A 15,616-nucleotide genomic window follows, 5' to 3' on the forward strand; every position below is an offset into this window, starting at 1 on the left:
GATAGAGGCATGTTTAGCATAGCGGCAAGGGATCGCGATCGGATCCGCACAAATACCCACCACAATCGCACGAGCACAATGCTCTTCTTTCTTTCCATCAAACAAGTCACTTTGTCACTCGTCCCTCTCACGCTTGCACCAGCAATGGGTCAGCTCGACCAGCATCCGAGACAGAGGCTCAGGTGCCGTCTTTCCACGCGTGCCGCCCCCGCTCCCACGCGCCGCCCGCCGCTGCGCTAGAGGCAGTTTGCGCTGCAGGTTTTCTTGGGAGCGGCTGCCCTGACGCCTGCCGATCACGAAGTCGCATCTGCTGAAACAAACAAGCCCATCGCTTGCACCCATCAACACCTCATACGCGCCCGTCGCTCGCTCGGCCTCGGCCCTCCTATTCTGCGACACCCGCCAACCCTCACCCTCCTTTTGCCGGCCCACGCTCGTTCATTTGTGCACCTGCTCCCGCCCGCCTGACAGCGCACGCACGCATTGCGACAGCGCAGAACACATACAAATAGACCGGGCCTGCGCTCCATTTCCGGCAAGATGGTGTCATTTTCGTGCGAGGTACAACACACTCCCTGCTTTCCCGATCGCTACAATGCGCGCGCAACACATGGCTGACCACAAAATGCGCGACACAGAACTGTGGCGACGTCCTGACGAAGAAGAAGCTGGACCCGCACCGCAACCAGTGCTACGGCGCATCCTACACCTGCCTTGATTGCATGGTGCACTTCCACGGCACCGAATACCGATCGCACACGAGCTGCATGAGCGAGGCGCAGAAGTACCAGGGTCACCTGTACCGCGGGGAGAAGAAGAAGGGTCAGCAGGGTCAGCAGGCTGACAAGCGCAAGTCGACGCAAGGGCAGAACAACCAAGCCATGGTGCCCCGAGGCGCATACGTGGAGGACGCGCCGGAAGATGGCCAGAATGCTGTCGCTGTGATCGATGTCCCGCCTAAGGCTCCCACGCCGCCGCCTGCTGCCAAGTCATTGCCTGAGAACGTGAACGTCTTTGATTTCTTGGTGGAGGACGCCACACCTAAGGCTGCACCTGCTGTCGGCGGCGCACCTCCTAGAAAGATGCTCGAGAGGGAGTCGTCCAGCATGTATGTCAATCACCCGAACGACAGCCAGTACTCGCAGTATTCGCAGTACTCCAATGGCGAGGGAACCACCTACACACAACATGGCTTCTCCTACGGCGACGCACCGGTGCAGCCCTCGTTCCAGCGCTTCGACTCCCAGTCAAACCTCGAGGATTCTCAGGGCTCTCGGATGCCACCACCTGCAGCATACGCGACTCCGGCACCGAAGAAGGGAAAGAAAGAGAAGGGAGAGAAGAGCGACAAGAAGCGCAAGCGCCACCACGTCGACGATCTGGATCTCTCCGCCGCCAAACGTCCCGCCTCTCGCGACGAGGCCATGACCGACGCACCACCGCCCTCAACAGGCAGAGTCCTCCACTCCGGCCTCACCGGCGGCCTCAGCCGTCTCGTCACCGACCCCGAATTCTACGACGACCGCATCGACGCCGGCCCCACCCCCGTCAGCCCTCTCAAACGCACCAAACGCGGCGACACCAAAGATTCCTCGCGCGACGATAAGCGCAAATCTTCCTACGTCTCGCACGGCACCGCCCGCACCGTCTCCAGCAGCAAACACTCGGACGAAAGCAGCAGCCGCAGACGAGAGAGCCGCGAGCACCACTCCTCGCGACGCCAGCGCTCGCCATCGTCCTCGCCCGAGCCGCGCGTCAAATCCCGTGCTCTCAAGGTCATCGAGCGCTCGCCCAGCCGCGGCTCGTCCGTGCAGCCTTCGTCGTCCAACCAGCTTGTCACCCACCACAACTCTCGCGCAGAGCTGTTTATGAGCTTTGTTACGAAGGGTCCGGACAGCGAGCGAGGTGTGTCGATCAACAAGGCGCTGAAGAGGTATCACCGTGAGAGGGATGTGCGGGGAGGCGATGAGAAGGAGGACGAGGACAAGGAGCTGTGGAAGGGGCTTAGATTGAGGAAGAATGAGAGGGGGGAGATTGTACTTTTCTTTTGATGGGAGATATCTTGGCTTTTGTATTTGTTACTTTGCAGTTTTGGTTTGGCGTGGGATTGGAAGGAACTCGACGAGCAAGCGATGTGGTTGATCAGATTGCATGAGCATACGCGCATTGATGTTTTGGGAGCAGTAATCTTTCGTAATATACGATGCTCGGCTGAGCGAGGCTGTTGGCTTCGCTGAGACGGCATACCGCGAGCAAACTGTTTGAATAAAGCTCGTTCATTTCATCGTTCCCACCAGCATTGGATTTGAGTAGTGTCCAAGAGAAGTCGCAGTAATAGATCTCAAGAATGTTTTCATGTCTGTGGCGCCGCAGCACCGGGTATCACTTTTCTAAGAATGCTCTTCAAAGCCGCTCTCTCACGGCATACCACCATTGCACCGATGGCTTACCTACATGTTGCCAAAATCGATCTTTCTGGCGACTCTATCGCCCCGTCCACCTACTTTGGAGTCCTCTCCGGGAATCTCTCCGCCTCTTCGCTTGAGCTCCTCACCCATGCTTTCCACTCCGCCTCCCTTTTTCGGCAGCTCCGCCAACGGGCTGGGTCTGGGTGCACTGGTGAAGTATCTGTGCTTCAACACGCCTTCTGCCGTGAGTCGTTTGTTCGGGTCAAGCTGCATCATAGCGATGAGCAGATCAACGCCCTCTTCGCCGATAGTCTTGAACTGGTCGAGCCAGGATCCTCTCGATCGCTCAGGAATGACCTCCTCAGGAGTTACGTATGATCGTAACTTCGTGACGCCAGGCCAATTATCTTCCGTCGGCGTGCCCACCTTCTCGCAGATCTGCCGCACCATGTTGAGCTCATTGTCTGGCGGAATCCCCATCAAAAACACAGCACGGTTGATTAGCTCCGCAAACACGCATCCGCAACTCCAAATATCCACCGCCCCACCATAATACCTCGCGCGGAAAAACAGCTCCGGCGGCCTATACCACGACGTGACCACCTGGCTCGTCATCTCCGCATACGGATCCGCAAACGACCGCGCCAGACCAAAATCCGCAAGCTTGATCTCGCCGTTCGCGGCAATCAGCAAGTTGTTCGGCTTGATGTCCCGATGCAGCACGAAATTCTGGTGGCAGAACCACACGCCGCGCATCATCATCAGCATCCACGCCTTGATGTCCGCCGGCGTGTACCGCGTCCCTTGCACGTCCTGCACCAGCTTGAGCAAGTCGCCCTGCGGCAGGTGCTCGAGCACGAGGTTGAGGTTCTGGTCCTTCGTGCTGAAGACCGCGTGCAGCCGGATGATGTTCGGGTGGCTGAGCTCCTGCAGGAAGCGGATTTCACGCAGCGAGTCGTAGCTTATGCCCACGTCCGCGCTCTCGGCGGCGATCTTGATCTTTTTGATCGCGAAGAGTTGCGTGCGGTCGGAGACGAGCGTCGCTTCGAAGACGTCGGCGTATTGACCTGCGCCGATCTTTTTGCCTTTGATGTATTTGGAGCGCTCGGAGAGGTCCATTTGCTCGCCTAGGTCGGCGACGGGGGCGGGGGAGAGGGCGGGCGTGGAGGAGTCGAAGGGTGTGTTGCTGGCGCTGGTAGTGGCTGAGAGGACTTTTTGGCGTTTGAGGGGGGGTTCGGGCGGGACGCCGTAGGCTGGTGACTTGGCCTCCATGGTGGGTGGTGTAGTGGTGTGGCACCTTGTTTAAGTGTATGTTCGATCGTAATGACTTCGTCGGGCGTTAACAGGGTACTTTTGTGGTTTGAGAAGTCGAAGCTGTATAGGAGTTCCGAAGATTTCTCCAGGAAACCAACAGTTGCTACCGCGCGCCAGACCAAAGCGCTGATACGCCCCAAGCTGATGCCAATTCCAGAAACAAAGTCGAGCACCTTCAATCAACGTTGATCGAAGCACGAAGCCCTGGCATGTGAAGTCCAATCGTAGGCGTTCAGCTGAGACCGGACCACACTGTACGCCGGACTTGCGGCTTTCGGGGGAGAGACTTGGCTACTCTGCCAGGCAAACTATCGGCTTCCTTGCGACGATTGAAAGCAGCAAGGGTCGTCACTTGTCGCCTGGCCACATTTCACAATGGCGTCCGCACGACCTTTCGCCATGCTCAGGCTGCCGGCGATCGCCCGCCAGCCGGTTTGCCTCCAATGTCGGTTCTTGCACGCCGGAAACCCGACAACCCCAAGAATACCCCGTCCGACTCCCTTTGTCCCGGATCCTCAGACCTTCCTCACTTTGATAGGACGCAACATGGCTCAGCATGCCGCGAAGATCCCCACCTGGGACGCCCTTTTCACGCTCTCTTCCGCGCAACTCAGGGAATCCGGTATCGAGCCCGCACGCGCGAGGCGTTATCTGCTGTGGTGGAGAGAAAGGTTTCGGAATGGCTTGATGGGTGTGGGCGGTGATTTGCAGGAGGTCGAGAAGGGAGTTGCGGAACTGAGAATCGTGGAGGTGCCTTCGGAGAGGCCCGGAGACCAGATGGCCACCCTCTCCAAGGACCCCGGCACACGGAAGATGGTCGTCAACACACCGGTCACTGTCGCTGCGATGCCAGACCCGGCAAATCCGCAAGAGTCCGCCAGGGACATCAGCATTATTCCCCCGCCGAAGATTGACGCTGCCAAGGCGAGGCCCGTCAAGGAGATGAAGATCGTGCGAGGCAACACCATTGGCGGCACTGGAGTGGAGTACATCAAGGGACACCCCGGTGTTGCGAGACTGAGGGTACAGGATGGACTTTGGGAGCAGAGGAGAGGTCACAAGGTGGACGGTGGTGAGAGGAGAAGGGCTGAGGTTAGGGCGAAGCGTCGTGCACAGGAGCGGAAGAACGCTCGGTAAACTGGACAGCATGACTTTTCTTCGGAAAGAGATAGAAAAGCGATCGTCGTCGGTCAGGCGTGTGATCACTGAATGAAGTGTGTCGGCAATGAGTGGCATCAGGCCACAGCACGCCCACCAGCGACGATCTTCGAGAAGAGAGCGTGCTGCGCCGCTGCAGAAGTGATGATGATGCGGAGACCTGCGAGGCGAACAGGAGCGGCTGCAAGGGTTGAATTGAGGAGTGTACTATATTGTAAATCCAATACAAGCAAGATATGAGCGTTCACATCTATGAGGGTTCGAAGTGCAAGACCACGGACAGCTCTATGAAAACGGAAAGGTCGTTAATGGTCAGGTATGGTTTCTAGGCCTTCTCGACAATAGGTCGCTATCACCATGGCACGCGCCTCGTGTGAGAGGCAACCTTGTTGGTTACATTGTATTTCTGTTCTATAAGCCGCGATTAAAGCTCTATCTCTCGCGAGCACAAGAGACCCGCACGGAATCAGGTTTACACAGATCTGAAGACTCAATCCGAATTGAATTGGCTTATCGTGTTACAGCGCGTTCTTCAGCCTGATTACTGTAGACCATAACATCCTTTTCTTCCATTAATCGTAACCAAAAAAGCATCTCGGCGGAAGTTGCCGAGGTTGTCCACGACGTCGCGCGTTGCATCAACCCCACGCCGACCACAACACGTAACTTGCTTCACAAATCCACGACAGCTGGCGACAAGGCATTCGATCCAGCATGTCAGCAGCTTTGACGCCTGCAGTCCTGCAGTACGTCGAGACAGGCGCCTACCCTGAAAGCGAACATGTCGTCACCGCCGACCTTCAATCCGATTCCCTGGCCGACATTCTCCAGGCTCTCCGGAAAGAGCAGCAGGGCGTCAAGCAGGAAATCCGTTCATTAAGCAAAGAGACTGCGCCCGACATCGATACATGGATCTCAAGGGCGAAAGAATTACAGGTGGACATCCAACGCTCAAGAGACACAGCACGAGAGATCGTAGCTCAGGCACAAGCGGGCAAGGAGTTGAAAGCGAAGGTCCAGGACTCAGGGAACAAGGTTGCGCTCTTGGAAAAGGAGGTCAACTTCAATGAGACATTGACTGGGACTCTGGAGCACATACGATATGCAAGCGGCGTCTTGTACAAGGCTCAAGACGAGGCTGTCAAAGGCCGCATTCCAAAGGCCTTGGAAAGGTTGGAACAAGCGGAGTCATCGATCGATGGCCTACAGGTCGTAGGTGGCTCGAAAGCTGTTGCCATCTTGACCAAGCGAGCTGCTGAGTTGAGAGAAAGTCTTCAAGAGTCGACTCTTGCCTGCTGGAATAAATTTGTGGATGTTCGCTACGACGCCAAATCTATCACGATTCACAGCCGTCGGGATGACCTACCTGAAGTCACCATAGACAACATTGCGGCTGCTGCGCCTGCCTTAGAGGTGTTCGATCGACTAGTTCAAAAGCTTAGCAACGACATCCACCGCGCCATCTTGAAACCATTGATTTCTCGGGCCCCTAGCTCTCTGGCGATAGACGGGGAAACGATCACTTGCGAAACCGTGTCAGGCAACGGAACTAAGCCAGATGCCTTCTCAGACCTCAAAAAGGTCGTAAAGTTCTTCACCGAGAAGCTGCCGAAAGATGTCAGCATACCTCTCTCCCGTCTGCTTGTGCCTGCCATGAGTTCTCGGCTTGATGCCTACGTGCTCGAACCCTCGATTCCGCTGGATATGTCACACATGGGCTCTTTCCAGGGCACGCTGAATGGCGTCCAGGAGTTTGTCGATTTTCTCGATGGCCAACATTGGGAAAATGCAACCGAGCTCCGCGAATGGGTTGGGCACGCTCCAAGATCATGGCTTACCAAGAGGAGAGAGGCCCTACTTGGCGACATTCGCAACCTAGTCTTTTCCGGCCTGAATGACAAGAAGACTGTCGAGCGCGTTGAAACTCAGATGGTCAGCCACGGTGACGTCTCAGTGGAGCCTGAAGGGGACGATGATTGGGATACGGCGTGGGATGAGCCTGAGGAAGCCGTGGTGGAGTCCTCGACTAAAGAGGCCAGCGCGCCGAACAACAACGACGACGATGATGATGATGGAAGCGCTTGGGATACGGAGGATCTTGAAGACGACAAGAAGGCCGACGAAGACGGCGGAGAAGATGCTTGGGGTTGGGGCGACGAGGACGGTTCACAGAAAACATCGAGCCCCGTGCTTGGGAAGAAGCAACCCGCAAAGGCTGATAATGGCAACAAGGCCCCCACCAAGCCGACTGAACAGGAGATGACTTTGAGAGAGACTTACACCGTTACTGCCATCCCTGATGGCATTTTGGAGGCGATACAGCAAGTAATCTCTGATGCTGAGATTCTTGCCGGGCCAGAATTCTCGTCGTCTCCTGTCAAGCCTGCTGCAGCGGGTCTCTATTCGCTTCCGACACTCGCTTTGGCGATTTATCGAGCCACATCGTCAACTGCTTATACGAAATTAGAGACAGGCAACATGCTGATCTACAATGACGCGTCGCGCCTGTCGGACCAACTTCGAGCATGGCAAGCTGACAAACCACAAACGTCCCGTCTACGACTGGACAACGACGTGAAAGCCCTCGACCAGTTTGCAAAGCGAGCCTACAGCGCCGAGATGGAGTCTCAGCGCATCATCCTTCGTGATTTACTCGACGGCGCTCAAGGTTTCGCAAATTGCACCACCGAACCGTTCAAAGGCGAATGCGAAGGTGCCATCGAGCAGACTATCCATCGCCTCCACGAAGTCCACAAGCAATGGCAACCTGTGCTTGCTCAATCAGCCCTTCGTCAATCCCTGGGATCGCTGCTGTCCACTGCTGCCGCGAAGATTATCTCTGATATCGAGGATCTCAGCGACATCGGAGATGCAGACTCCAAGCAATTGAAGGCCTTGCTTGACCGCGTGACCGATCTCAAATCGATCTTCGCTCAGGAAGACCCCAACACTGGAGAAATGTCCGATATGACTTTCATCTACTGTCCCAACTGGCTGAAGTTCCAGTATCTCGCCGAAATTCTGGAATCAAGCCTGGCGGATATCAAATACCTCTGGAAAGAGGGAGAGCTAAGCCTCGAATTTGATGCGGAAGAGGTCGTTGATTTGATCGAAGCCCTGTTTGCGGACAGTGATCTTAGGAGGAGGGCTGCATCCGAGATCAAGAGAGGTGGCGCGAGGCGATGAAGTGAAACTCTTGCAACAGCTATGTCGTTGCGCTTCCCAGCCAAAAGACATACCGCTCTTTCCTTCAGCTGAAGTCTTTGCAGACCTGCGATGTGCACGCACGGGCATTGTAACCTAATGATCTATTCGAAGTACAAAGCACACAGCACAATCGTCCAAGCAATCAAGCGGCCACTGACACAGGGGAAGGCATGTCTGCCTCAGAGCCTGGTCAGCATGCGAATGACCCGCTGCGTATGATCGGTATTCCTCTAGACACTGACCAGCGTCAAGCCCAACCTCAAGGTCAGGCACCTAGCCAACGTGAGGCTTAGAGGGGCAACAATCAATGACACAGCTGGTGATATCCGATGCACTGCGTAAACACGTTACAACTTGGGTGGCAAACTTTGATGGCAATGGCTAAGTGCTAGGAGGGTGTGGATGGATAGCATCTCAAGAATTGCCAGGTCATTGGTGCTCGGGAGGAGTGCGAGGATATATACGTACCCGATTGTGGTCCACATCCCCTCGGCGAAGCTAGCGAAGAAAGCTTTGGAGTCTCTCACTCAAGCTCAGCGGCCTCGCTTAGTCATGTATAGACCTGCTCGAATGACAATCGAAAGCGCGTCTAGCGACCAGTTTTGCATTCATACCAGACAAATGGTGACGTAGATACGAGTTGGAAACGTAGTTATAGCAATAGCTCTTTGACCCTCGTTTTCCCTCGTGATGCCGTTGTTGAGCTTTTGCTAATGCACGGTAGAGCATTCACAGGGAAATTGATCAACATAGAAGCAACCCAATCTTGCAGTGGGTCTCCTCTCATTGTGTTGTAATCTAAGATTTCGTCAATTGATCATCAAGCTAATCCAGATCTGCTCAATACGATGATTGGTCATTCCTGGAACTGCAGTCAGTGACATGTACAACATGCTACGGCTCGTATTGCGTAGGAACTCACCAGTAGAGGGTCTCATGTTGCACCTCAGGTCCGGTCTGCTGAAAATCCCACCCGAACACTAGCTTGATATACTGCATGAGATGGCTTGCCACCTTCAGGTGACCAACATCTGTAGGATGATATTGTGGTGCAATATCGTTGTGCTGTAGAATCCCGGTGGTATCGAAATAATATACTTTGCACCTGGCGCACTCTCCTCTTTCGTTGAGCGTGCCGTTATTGAAGTATTTTACCACGTCCTGAATCTCCGTCAAGAAGGCGTTGCCTTGGACGAATGTTGAGGCCGATGCCGAGAAACCCGCCCAGAGACTTAAAACGATTACATCAGTCTCGGGCCATTTTTGCTGGATCTCTGAGATAAGCTCGATGTAGCTTTGCTTGAACTGTGCTGCAGTGATGTTGTTCGCCGGATTATTGTCGTTAGTACCCAGATTGATCAATGTGATATCAGCTGCCGGTCGAGACGAAAAATCCCACAAGGGCGGGTCGTCTCCATAGAGATCAAGAGCTCTTCCGCCTGTGTCGGAAGTCCTCAACCATTGATAGGTCTGCCCGCGCATGTTGTCTGCCAGAGAACAATTAGTCGGATACTCGGATCAAGGATTCATCCAACTTAGCGCACCATAGCAACGGCTATCATGCAAGCAAATACCTGGGTATGCCGTGATACTGAATTCCACGTTACCGAGGCCGTACATTAGCCCCCATGGGTTACTACTAATCCCCTCTAGTGTGGCGTACTGCCCAGCCGAGAGCGAGTCTCCAATGAACTCCATTGTCCGTGTGTAATCAGGAATCTTGACAAGAGAACAGTTGCCACCACGGACGTGGACGGCGCTCAATTGAACGCCGTAAGCCCAATTGGTGACCCGAAACTCCAGAGTTCTGGTAGCCGACGCTGAAGTTGAATTGTAGCCTTGAGTGGTTGGCTCGATTAGATGCTGGGTCGAATTGGCGGTGACATTTGTGAGCGTCCAGTCTTGCCCATCAAGTCGATACGCGATGAGGACACCCTCCGTAGTGTGAGGGCCAAAACTCACAGCTACGTCGCTAGCATGGAACCCGAACTTCAACCCAGGCGCGGACCACCACGAGATGTGTTGATCATCCCAGCGGCCTTTGTAGGAAAGCTCACTTGCGTTTGGAGGATAGGTACGCCAATCATGGTCCGACGGCAGTATTGCATTTATGGCTGTGGAGGGATAGTCGGATGGGCGGATTTGGCCGTTCTGCAGTATGGTGGCTGCAGCAATGCCCGCTAATGTCGAAATTGAGAAGAGAGCTCTCATTGCTTGAGAACAACAATGGGATCCTTGAGACGAATGTAGAGTCTGCTGAGAAGAGAACGCAAGAGAAAGTGGGTTGTAAAAGGCTTGATCGTATATCGCAACAAGAGTCTTCCAAGTATTGACTTCGGTCGATCGAGTCGGTCGTACGCACCCCAACAAAGAAGATCCACCAACAGGCGGCGGCATTGAATGAGGTCGCCATCTTAGAGTGCTAACCCTCACCCGGGAGGCTGATCTCCGGCACAAACGCGGCCTCTCGGTTCCGTAGGAAGAGGGGTACAGCACGGTTCAAAAGGATGTGCCGCACGGAAAAATTGGAGAAACGAGTAGCGAGCGAGCATCATTACTCACGTACAGATTTGATCGATGGGATTTGCATATACGCGGCGGGGTAAAACTTGAACCTACCGTCGCCGTGTGAACGCCGCCAAAGTGAGGCGTGATGAAGGGGTCTCATTCACGTTATCGCCGCTATATCCGAAGTCAATGAGAAAGGTCCATTTGTGTTTCCTAGACCATCTGCTTCCAATTCTTATGAATGCATTTAGCGGGGGAGTCTTGATTATCGATTTATCGGTCCGTTACCACTTAGGTCTGCAACGTATTTGGCGTCTCCATGTTGGTTCATAGATCCAGAGCGGCCTCAGTCTGGCTCTGGACTTGGAACGCTACGATGACCGGCATTCAAATCTCCATCCACCGAGAGAACAAAGGTGGTGTATAAAGCACGCTGTGATTATGATTTACAGGGCCCCAGCATAGCACATGGCTTCCGAACTCTTTTTTCTATTATTGTCTTAAATGAATGGCTGGCTTGCATTGTCCTCTTTGTTGAACAGGCACTGCTCCCATTGTTGTCAAGTTAAAGCTCATTGACCAGAGTGTGCCCGACTTCTTTGTCGCTGCAGTGTCTCATATGGTGGTCTACTGCCCCGACACCGCGAAAAATGACTGGATCAAATGTTCCGACATTCTTCATCTCCTGCTGAACTGTACCAGGCGCCGGCCGCTATACCACCAATCTCTCTCCGGAACATAACGTTCGTTCCCACCAAGATGCTTCCTTACCTCACAGTCTTGAAGTTGGCCAAGAAGGCTTACAACTACCGTGAGTCGCGCAAGAATGGCGGCGTCGACATTGAGGCTAAGCCTAAGAGGCCAATGTCAGCAAACGGCAAGTTGCGCTTGGCTGCGGTCCTCCCAATCACGATCACAGGAATCGCATTCATCCTCTCCATCCTTTGCGTTTACGCTGGAAGTAAGCCAGGGATGATGAACGATTACGCTGTCTTTACTCTCAACACCTCACGCATTGGAGAAAACGTCCTCAAGGACATCAACGGCAAGATACAGTCCGTCCACCTCGACTTCAAGCGTGCGGAGCCTGAACCAGCATCCGTTCCCGTGGCAATGATCACCCCTGCTCCTACCACCCTGGTTACCCTTATGGAGCGCGACATTTTGTCGGATCTTGAAAGCTTCACGTCGGAACGCGGTTCGAAAGTCACCTCCAAGGCCAGCTCTTTAAAGTCTCAGGTTACCAGTAAGGCTTCTTCGGCGGAATCTGCGGCCAAGAGCAAGGCGAGCTCCGCCGTCGGAGCAGCGCAAACCAAGCTCGTCGAGGCTGTCAACAAGGCTTATCGCAGTGCTATCGAGGGTTTGGATCTCCAAGACTTTTACAATGTCCACATCTCCTCCAGCTGTACTGGGACTTACGAGTACAAAGACGGGAAGAACTACACCACCGGCGACAGCGGCTCCAAGCTTGACGAGCTTCGTCCTCAAGTCGACAGTTGCGAGGCACATTCAGCCTTGAACCCGTTCCAGCTGGTTCGTATCCTCTATTGGATCGGCGTCGTTCTGACCGCAATTGCGCTCGTCCTTGGACTTGTCGGTATCGCTAAGCCCGCTAAGAAGATGGCCATGATCAACATTATCGGCACACTTCCCGCGGTCGTCATGATGGGGCTTGCATCAGCAGTCACTCATGGAATGGCAGTTGGCGCAGCGCACCTCATCACCTTCGTCGGCGACAAGATCGCTATTACGGGAACGGCAGGCCAGAAGTTCATCCAGCTCACGTGGGCGACCACAGTCATGCTGCTAGTCAATATGATCATGTGGGCGCTGTTGCTTTTCTTGATCAAACGAATGGCAAAGAATGATGGCGGTAGTGGCACAACTTGGGGTAGAAAGAGACCGGACAGGACAAGCACCATTGCCATGGGGCCTGTGCCTGAGATCTCTCAGCCGCTGCCTATCCACACCGACCGTAACGGACATCCGATGTTCTGAAGAGCTTGATTTTCGCGCGTGGGGATAAATGTTTGTGTCAACGCATATTAGACGTTTTGAATCTTTCAAAGTAATGAAATCAATTTCCAATGTTGTTGTTGTGAAGTTCGAAGGTGAGGTACGCCCATCTGAGCGCCGGCGTCGGAAGCTCGCGAGTCAGTCAGCACGTGATCTTCGGCCCGCTTCGGGTGCCAAGACTTTGCTCCCAGCTCGAGTATATAGAGCTCTCTCTCCTCGTGCTCCTCTTCTCCCAAGCATCAAAAAGATCAGAGCCAGCCACGACCTAAGCCCGCGCACTGACCCGGTTTTCTGGGCCAGGCGTCCTACGGCTCAAGGTTGCCAGTCTCCTACGGGAGGCGTGGCTCTGTAGAGAGATTCTCCTGGATTATAGGAAGCTCGCTTTCCGTTGTGTCACTTTATTGTGGCGATGGGGAGGGGGTGTCCGAGAAGGGAGTACATTCCATCAACAAGTAGTTTCATTGCGAGCATCTCGCCTGGAAGAGTCAGCACACAATGTGTCTCCTTCTAGAGCGGCTGCCACGTGCTTTGGCAGAGACGGCAGCTTAGAAAGACTGCTCAACCCCTTGTGCATCTGTCCACAGTGTCCTAAGCTGCTTTCCCTAGCGAGACGAGCAAGAGCAGTCTGGCATGAGACCTCCAGGTAAGGATGCGGGAAAGCTTCCATTATCCTTCTCCGTCTGCCGCAGCAGGGTCAGCAGCACGTGACTGTCGAAGTACCTGCAAAGAATGGCTCCTACACCAGTGTGATTTGACGACCAGCCTCAAAGCAAGTAGACGGGCTCAACAAGGTACCAAAGAGCATGCGCGCCCCTGGTGAGCCTTGCACTTACGTAGACGGCGGCGGGCGGCAAGGTCGTCGCAAAATCAAATACTTCATCTTCAGATGTGCCGGCTACGATCCTTGCAGCGGCTGGCGCCCGCTGGAAGCCGGTCTAGGCCACGCTCCAACCCAGGACCCTCATGCACGACATATCATCGTTTCCCCTTCAGTCTTTCTTCCGCCGCCGCGACGGTCTGAGATCTTGAGCCTGCGGGTCATTGCTGTTTGGCGTGACACGCGTGCCCGAATCGTGTGTTGGGCGCAAACGCGGCCTTTTGTAAATCGCCAGGTTTTTTCTTACCTACCTCCGATCCTATGACCCTTCACGCCATACCTCACCCGGACGTCTAGGGTTCTCGCCATACCGCACCTTGGAGGTTGGCACTCTGCTCGCGTGTTACAAGACTACTACCGGTTAGCCAATATGCACTACAGTGAGTATCATGCCGTTGGTGTGGCGTTGTTCGGGCAGGTGGTGGGCATTTTGATCAATGCTGCCCTCGACCAAAAGTCACGCTAGGATCTATGATCAACGTTCTAATGAAGTCTCAGTCCGCTTTCTTCGCCCGCCTAAGGTGCATAACGATAAGAACACTGTCCAGCTGAAGGCCGTTGTCACTGTTACCACGGACCTTGGCGAGACCTTCTTCCCAGAGGACGCCGAACTCATCGCCACTATCAGGGAGACTGCACACGATGGTGAAGTCTACCTCAGACGAAAGTTCCAATGGTCTGGCGGAGCTCGATCGTTGCCCATAATCCTCGACGTCTCGCGCAATGACATTGACTGGCCAGCGTGTCTGCACGTTGGCGTAAAAGTTTCAAAGGGGAAAGGTCCCGGTTTCTTGCCACCTGTTGTTGACGCTTGGAGCGGAGAACTTGACCCTACCAAGGGTCAATTAGACAGCGGTTGGCGGGTAGAGCGACGATTCACGCCGCTGAATGAGCGCCCTGTGTCTCTGATTGAAGATGCAGGAGACAGCATTGCTCGCCATCTGTGGGACGGGAGTCAAGCACTCGCTCAGATCATCGACGACACAATCTCTCTCGAGAACACTACTACCCCCCTTCCTCTTCTGGAGTACCTTCTGGTGTCCGCTACTTACCGCCGTCTAAATGCAATAGAGCTCGGCTGCGGATGCGGCACTGTCGGCATTGCGCTGGCTCAGAGTATCCCCGACTGCGATGTGCTTCTGACCGATCTTCCCGAAGTCGACTCATTAGTCGCCGCCAACATCGCCCGCCTCAACCCCGCCATCAACTCTAAAGTGACTTTCCACGCGCTGGACTGGGAGGCACCCCTCCCAAAAGGCGTGCACTCTCGCGTTCACGATCTCATCATCGTCTCGGAATGTACCTACAACACCGACACACTGCAACCTCTTGTCAACACACTCAAGGCACTCATCACACGCAGCCCGAAAGCAATCATCGTCGTCTCGACCAAAACCCGCCACGATAGTGAAGCGGCCTTCTTCGACCTCATGAAAGAAGCAGATTTCATCCAAGATGGGAGCATGCGCATGCCCCTACCTGGCGTTCCGGGCTCCGGCTACGCAGACTGGGCTACGGACGTCGGCATCCACATCTTCCACGGCAAAAACCACAGACTGAGCCTGAGTCCACGCGGCAGCGACCAAGATGTGCCGAAAGCAAAGGAGGCGATCGCTGCGGCGAATGGGAGGGTAAGGAAAGCTGCTGCGGGTGCAGAGGATGACGCTAAGGGTACGAACTCATGACATCTCTTCTTTGTTGGCTGTGTCTGGCGTTTTGGCTTTTGGTTTCATTTTCTAATTTGACCTGCTTCTTTTGCATCTAGCAGGCACGAAACGTACGAGATTGGAATGAAGAGGCTAAAGATGATGCGTTACCAATAATCCACAATGGCTGAGGAACGAGGCACTCGGCTGGTTGCCGTCTGCTAGTCGCTAGTCGCCGCCAGCGCTGTCATGCTGTTTCTTCGGGTGTACTATAAGCTATAGCGACGAAGGGGCCTGTGGTGGGACGATCACTTTCTGATTATCTCATGGGTAAGTCGCAATATAGACATAGCACCCTTGCAAGAAAACGTTAGCTCTAACTCGACCGTGCTTCGTTCTACAGTTTACTCTGGTTATCGCCGTTGCTTTCAACACATATATCGTCTCACTCGGATTCGGCTCGCACATCTGGACCATCAGCG

General features: G+C 54.3%; 7 protein-coding genes across 7 annotated transcripts; 5 read left to right on the plus strand and 2 right to left on the minus strand.

The window, feature by feature from the left end:
* The first annotated feature begins 280 nt into the window (after positions 1 to 280).
* On the plus strand, positions 281 to 2,284 carry WHR41_03001 (uncharacterized protein). Its single transcript, XM_069371607.1, has 2 exons — positions 281 to 561; positions 639 to 2,284. Exons 1-2 carry the CDS (start codon positions 541 to 543, stop codon positions 2,049 to 2,051), a joined length of 1,434 nt encoding a protein of 477 aa, XP_069231481.1. The 5' UTR covers positions 281 to 540; the 3' UTR covers positions 2,052 to 2,284.
* A 166-nt stretch (positions 2,285 to 2,450) lies between these two features.
* WHR41_03002 (uncharacterized protein) lies at positions 2,451 to 3,680 on the minus strand (the record flags this gene model as incomplete). The annotated part of the gene is made up of 1 exon (XM_069371608.1): positions 2,451 to 3,680. One exon carries the CDS (start codon positions 3,678 to 3,680, stop codon positions 2,451 to 2,453), a length of 1,230 nt encoding a protein of 409 aa, XP_069231480.1.
* A 417-nt stretch (positions 3,681 to 4,097) lies between these two features.
* WHR41_03003 (mitochondrial 37S ribosomal protein mS41) lies at positions 4,098 to 4,859 on the plus strand (the record flags this gene model as incomplete). The annotated part of the gene is made up of 1 exon (XM_069371609.1): positions 4,098 to 4,859. One exon carries the CDS (start codon positions 4,098 to 4,100, stop codon positions 4,857 to 4,859), a length of 762 nt encoding a protein of 253 aa, XP_069231479.1.
* Positions 4,860 to 5,594: 735 nt separating this feature from the next.
* On the plus strand, positions 5,595 to 8,066 carry WHR41_03004 (uncharacterized protein; the record flags this gene model as incomplete). Its single annotated transcript, XM_069371610.1, has 1 exon — positions 5,595 to 8,066. One exon carries the CDS (start codon positions 5,595 to 5,597, stop codon positions 8,064 to 8,066), a length of 2,472 nt encoding a protein of 823 aa, XP_069231478.1.
* A 784-nt stretch (positions 8,067 to 8,850) lies between these two features.
* On the minus strand, positions 8,851 to 10,555 carry WHR41_03005 (uncharacterized protein). Its single transcript, XM_069371611.1, has 3 exons — positions 9,632 to 10,555; positions 9,010 to 9,574; positions 8,851 to 8,949 (listed from the first exon to the last, which is right to left on the minus strand). The coding sequence occupies exons 1-3, from the start codon at positions 10,482 to 10,484 to the stop codon at positions 8,928 to 8,930; spliced, it is 1,440 nt and encodes a 479-aa protein (XP_069231477.1). The 5' UTR covers positions 10,485 to 10,555; the 3' UTR covers positions 8,851 to 8,927.
* Positions 10,556 to 11,354: 799 nt separating this feature from the next.
* Positions 11,355 to 12,593, plus strand: WHR41_03006 (uncharacterized protein; the record flags this gene model as incomplete). The annotated part of the gene is made up of 1 exon (XM_069371612.1): positions 11,355 to 12,593. The coding sequence occupies one exon, from the start codon at positions 11,355 to 11,357 to the stop codon at positions 12,591 to 12,593; it is 1,239 nt and encodes a 412-aa protein (XP_069231476.1).
* Positions 12,594 to 13,858: 1,265 nt separating this feature from the next.
* On the plus strand, positions 13,859 to 15,173 carry WHR41_03007 (uncharacterized protein; the record flags this gene model as incomplete). The annotated part of the gene is made up of 2 exons (XM_069371613.1): positions 13,859 to 13,868; positions 13,987 to 15,173. The coding sequence occupies 2 exons, from the start codon at positions 13,859 to 13,861 to the stop codon at positions 15,171 to 15,173; spliced, it is 1,197 nt and encodes a 398-aa protein (XP_069231475.1).
* Between the last annotated feature and the right edge of the window lie 443 nt (positions 15,174 to 15,616).

This window comes from Cladosporium halotolerans (assembly GCF_011745625.1).
Source record: "Cladosporium halotolerans strain TM138-S3 chromosome Unknown Sca7, whole genome shotgun sequence".
Taxonomy (NCBI): domain Eukaryota; kingdom Fungi; phylum Ascomycota; class Dothideomycetes; order Cladosporiales; family Cladosporiaceae; genus Cladosporium; species Cladosporium halotolerans.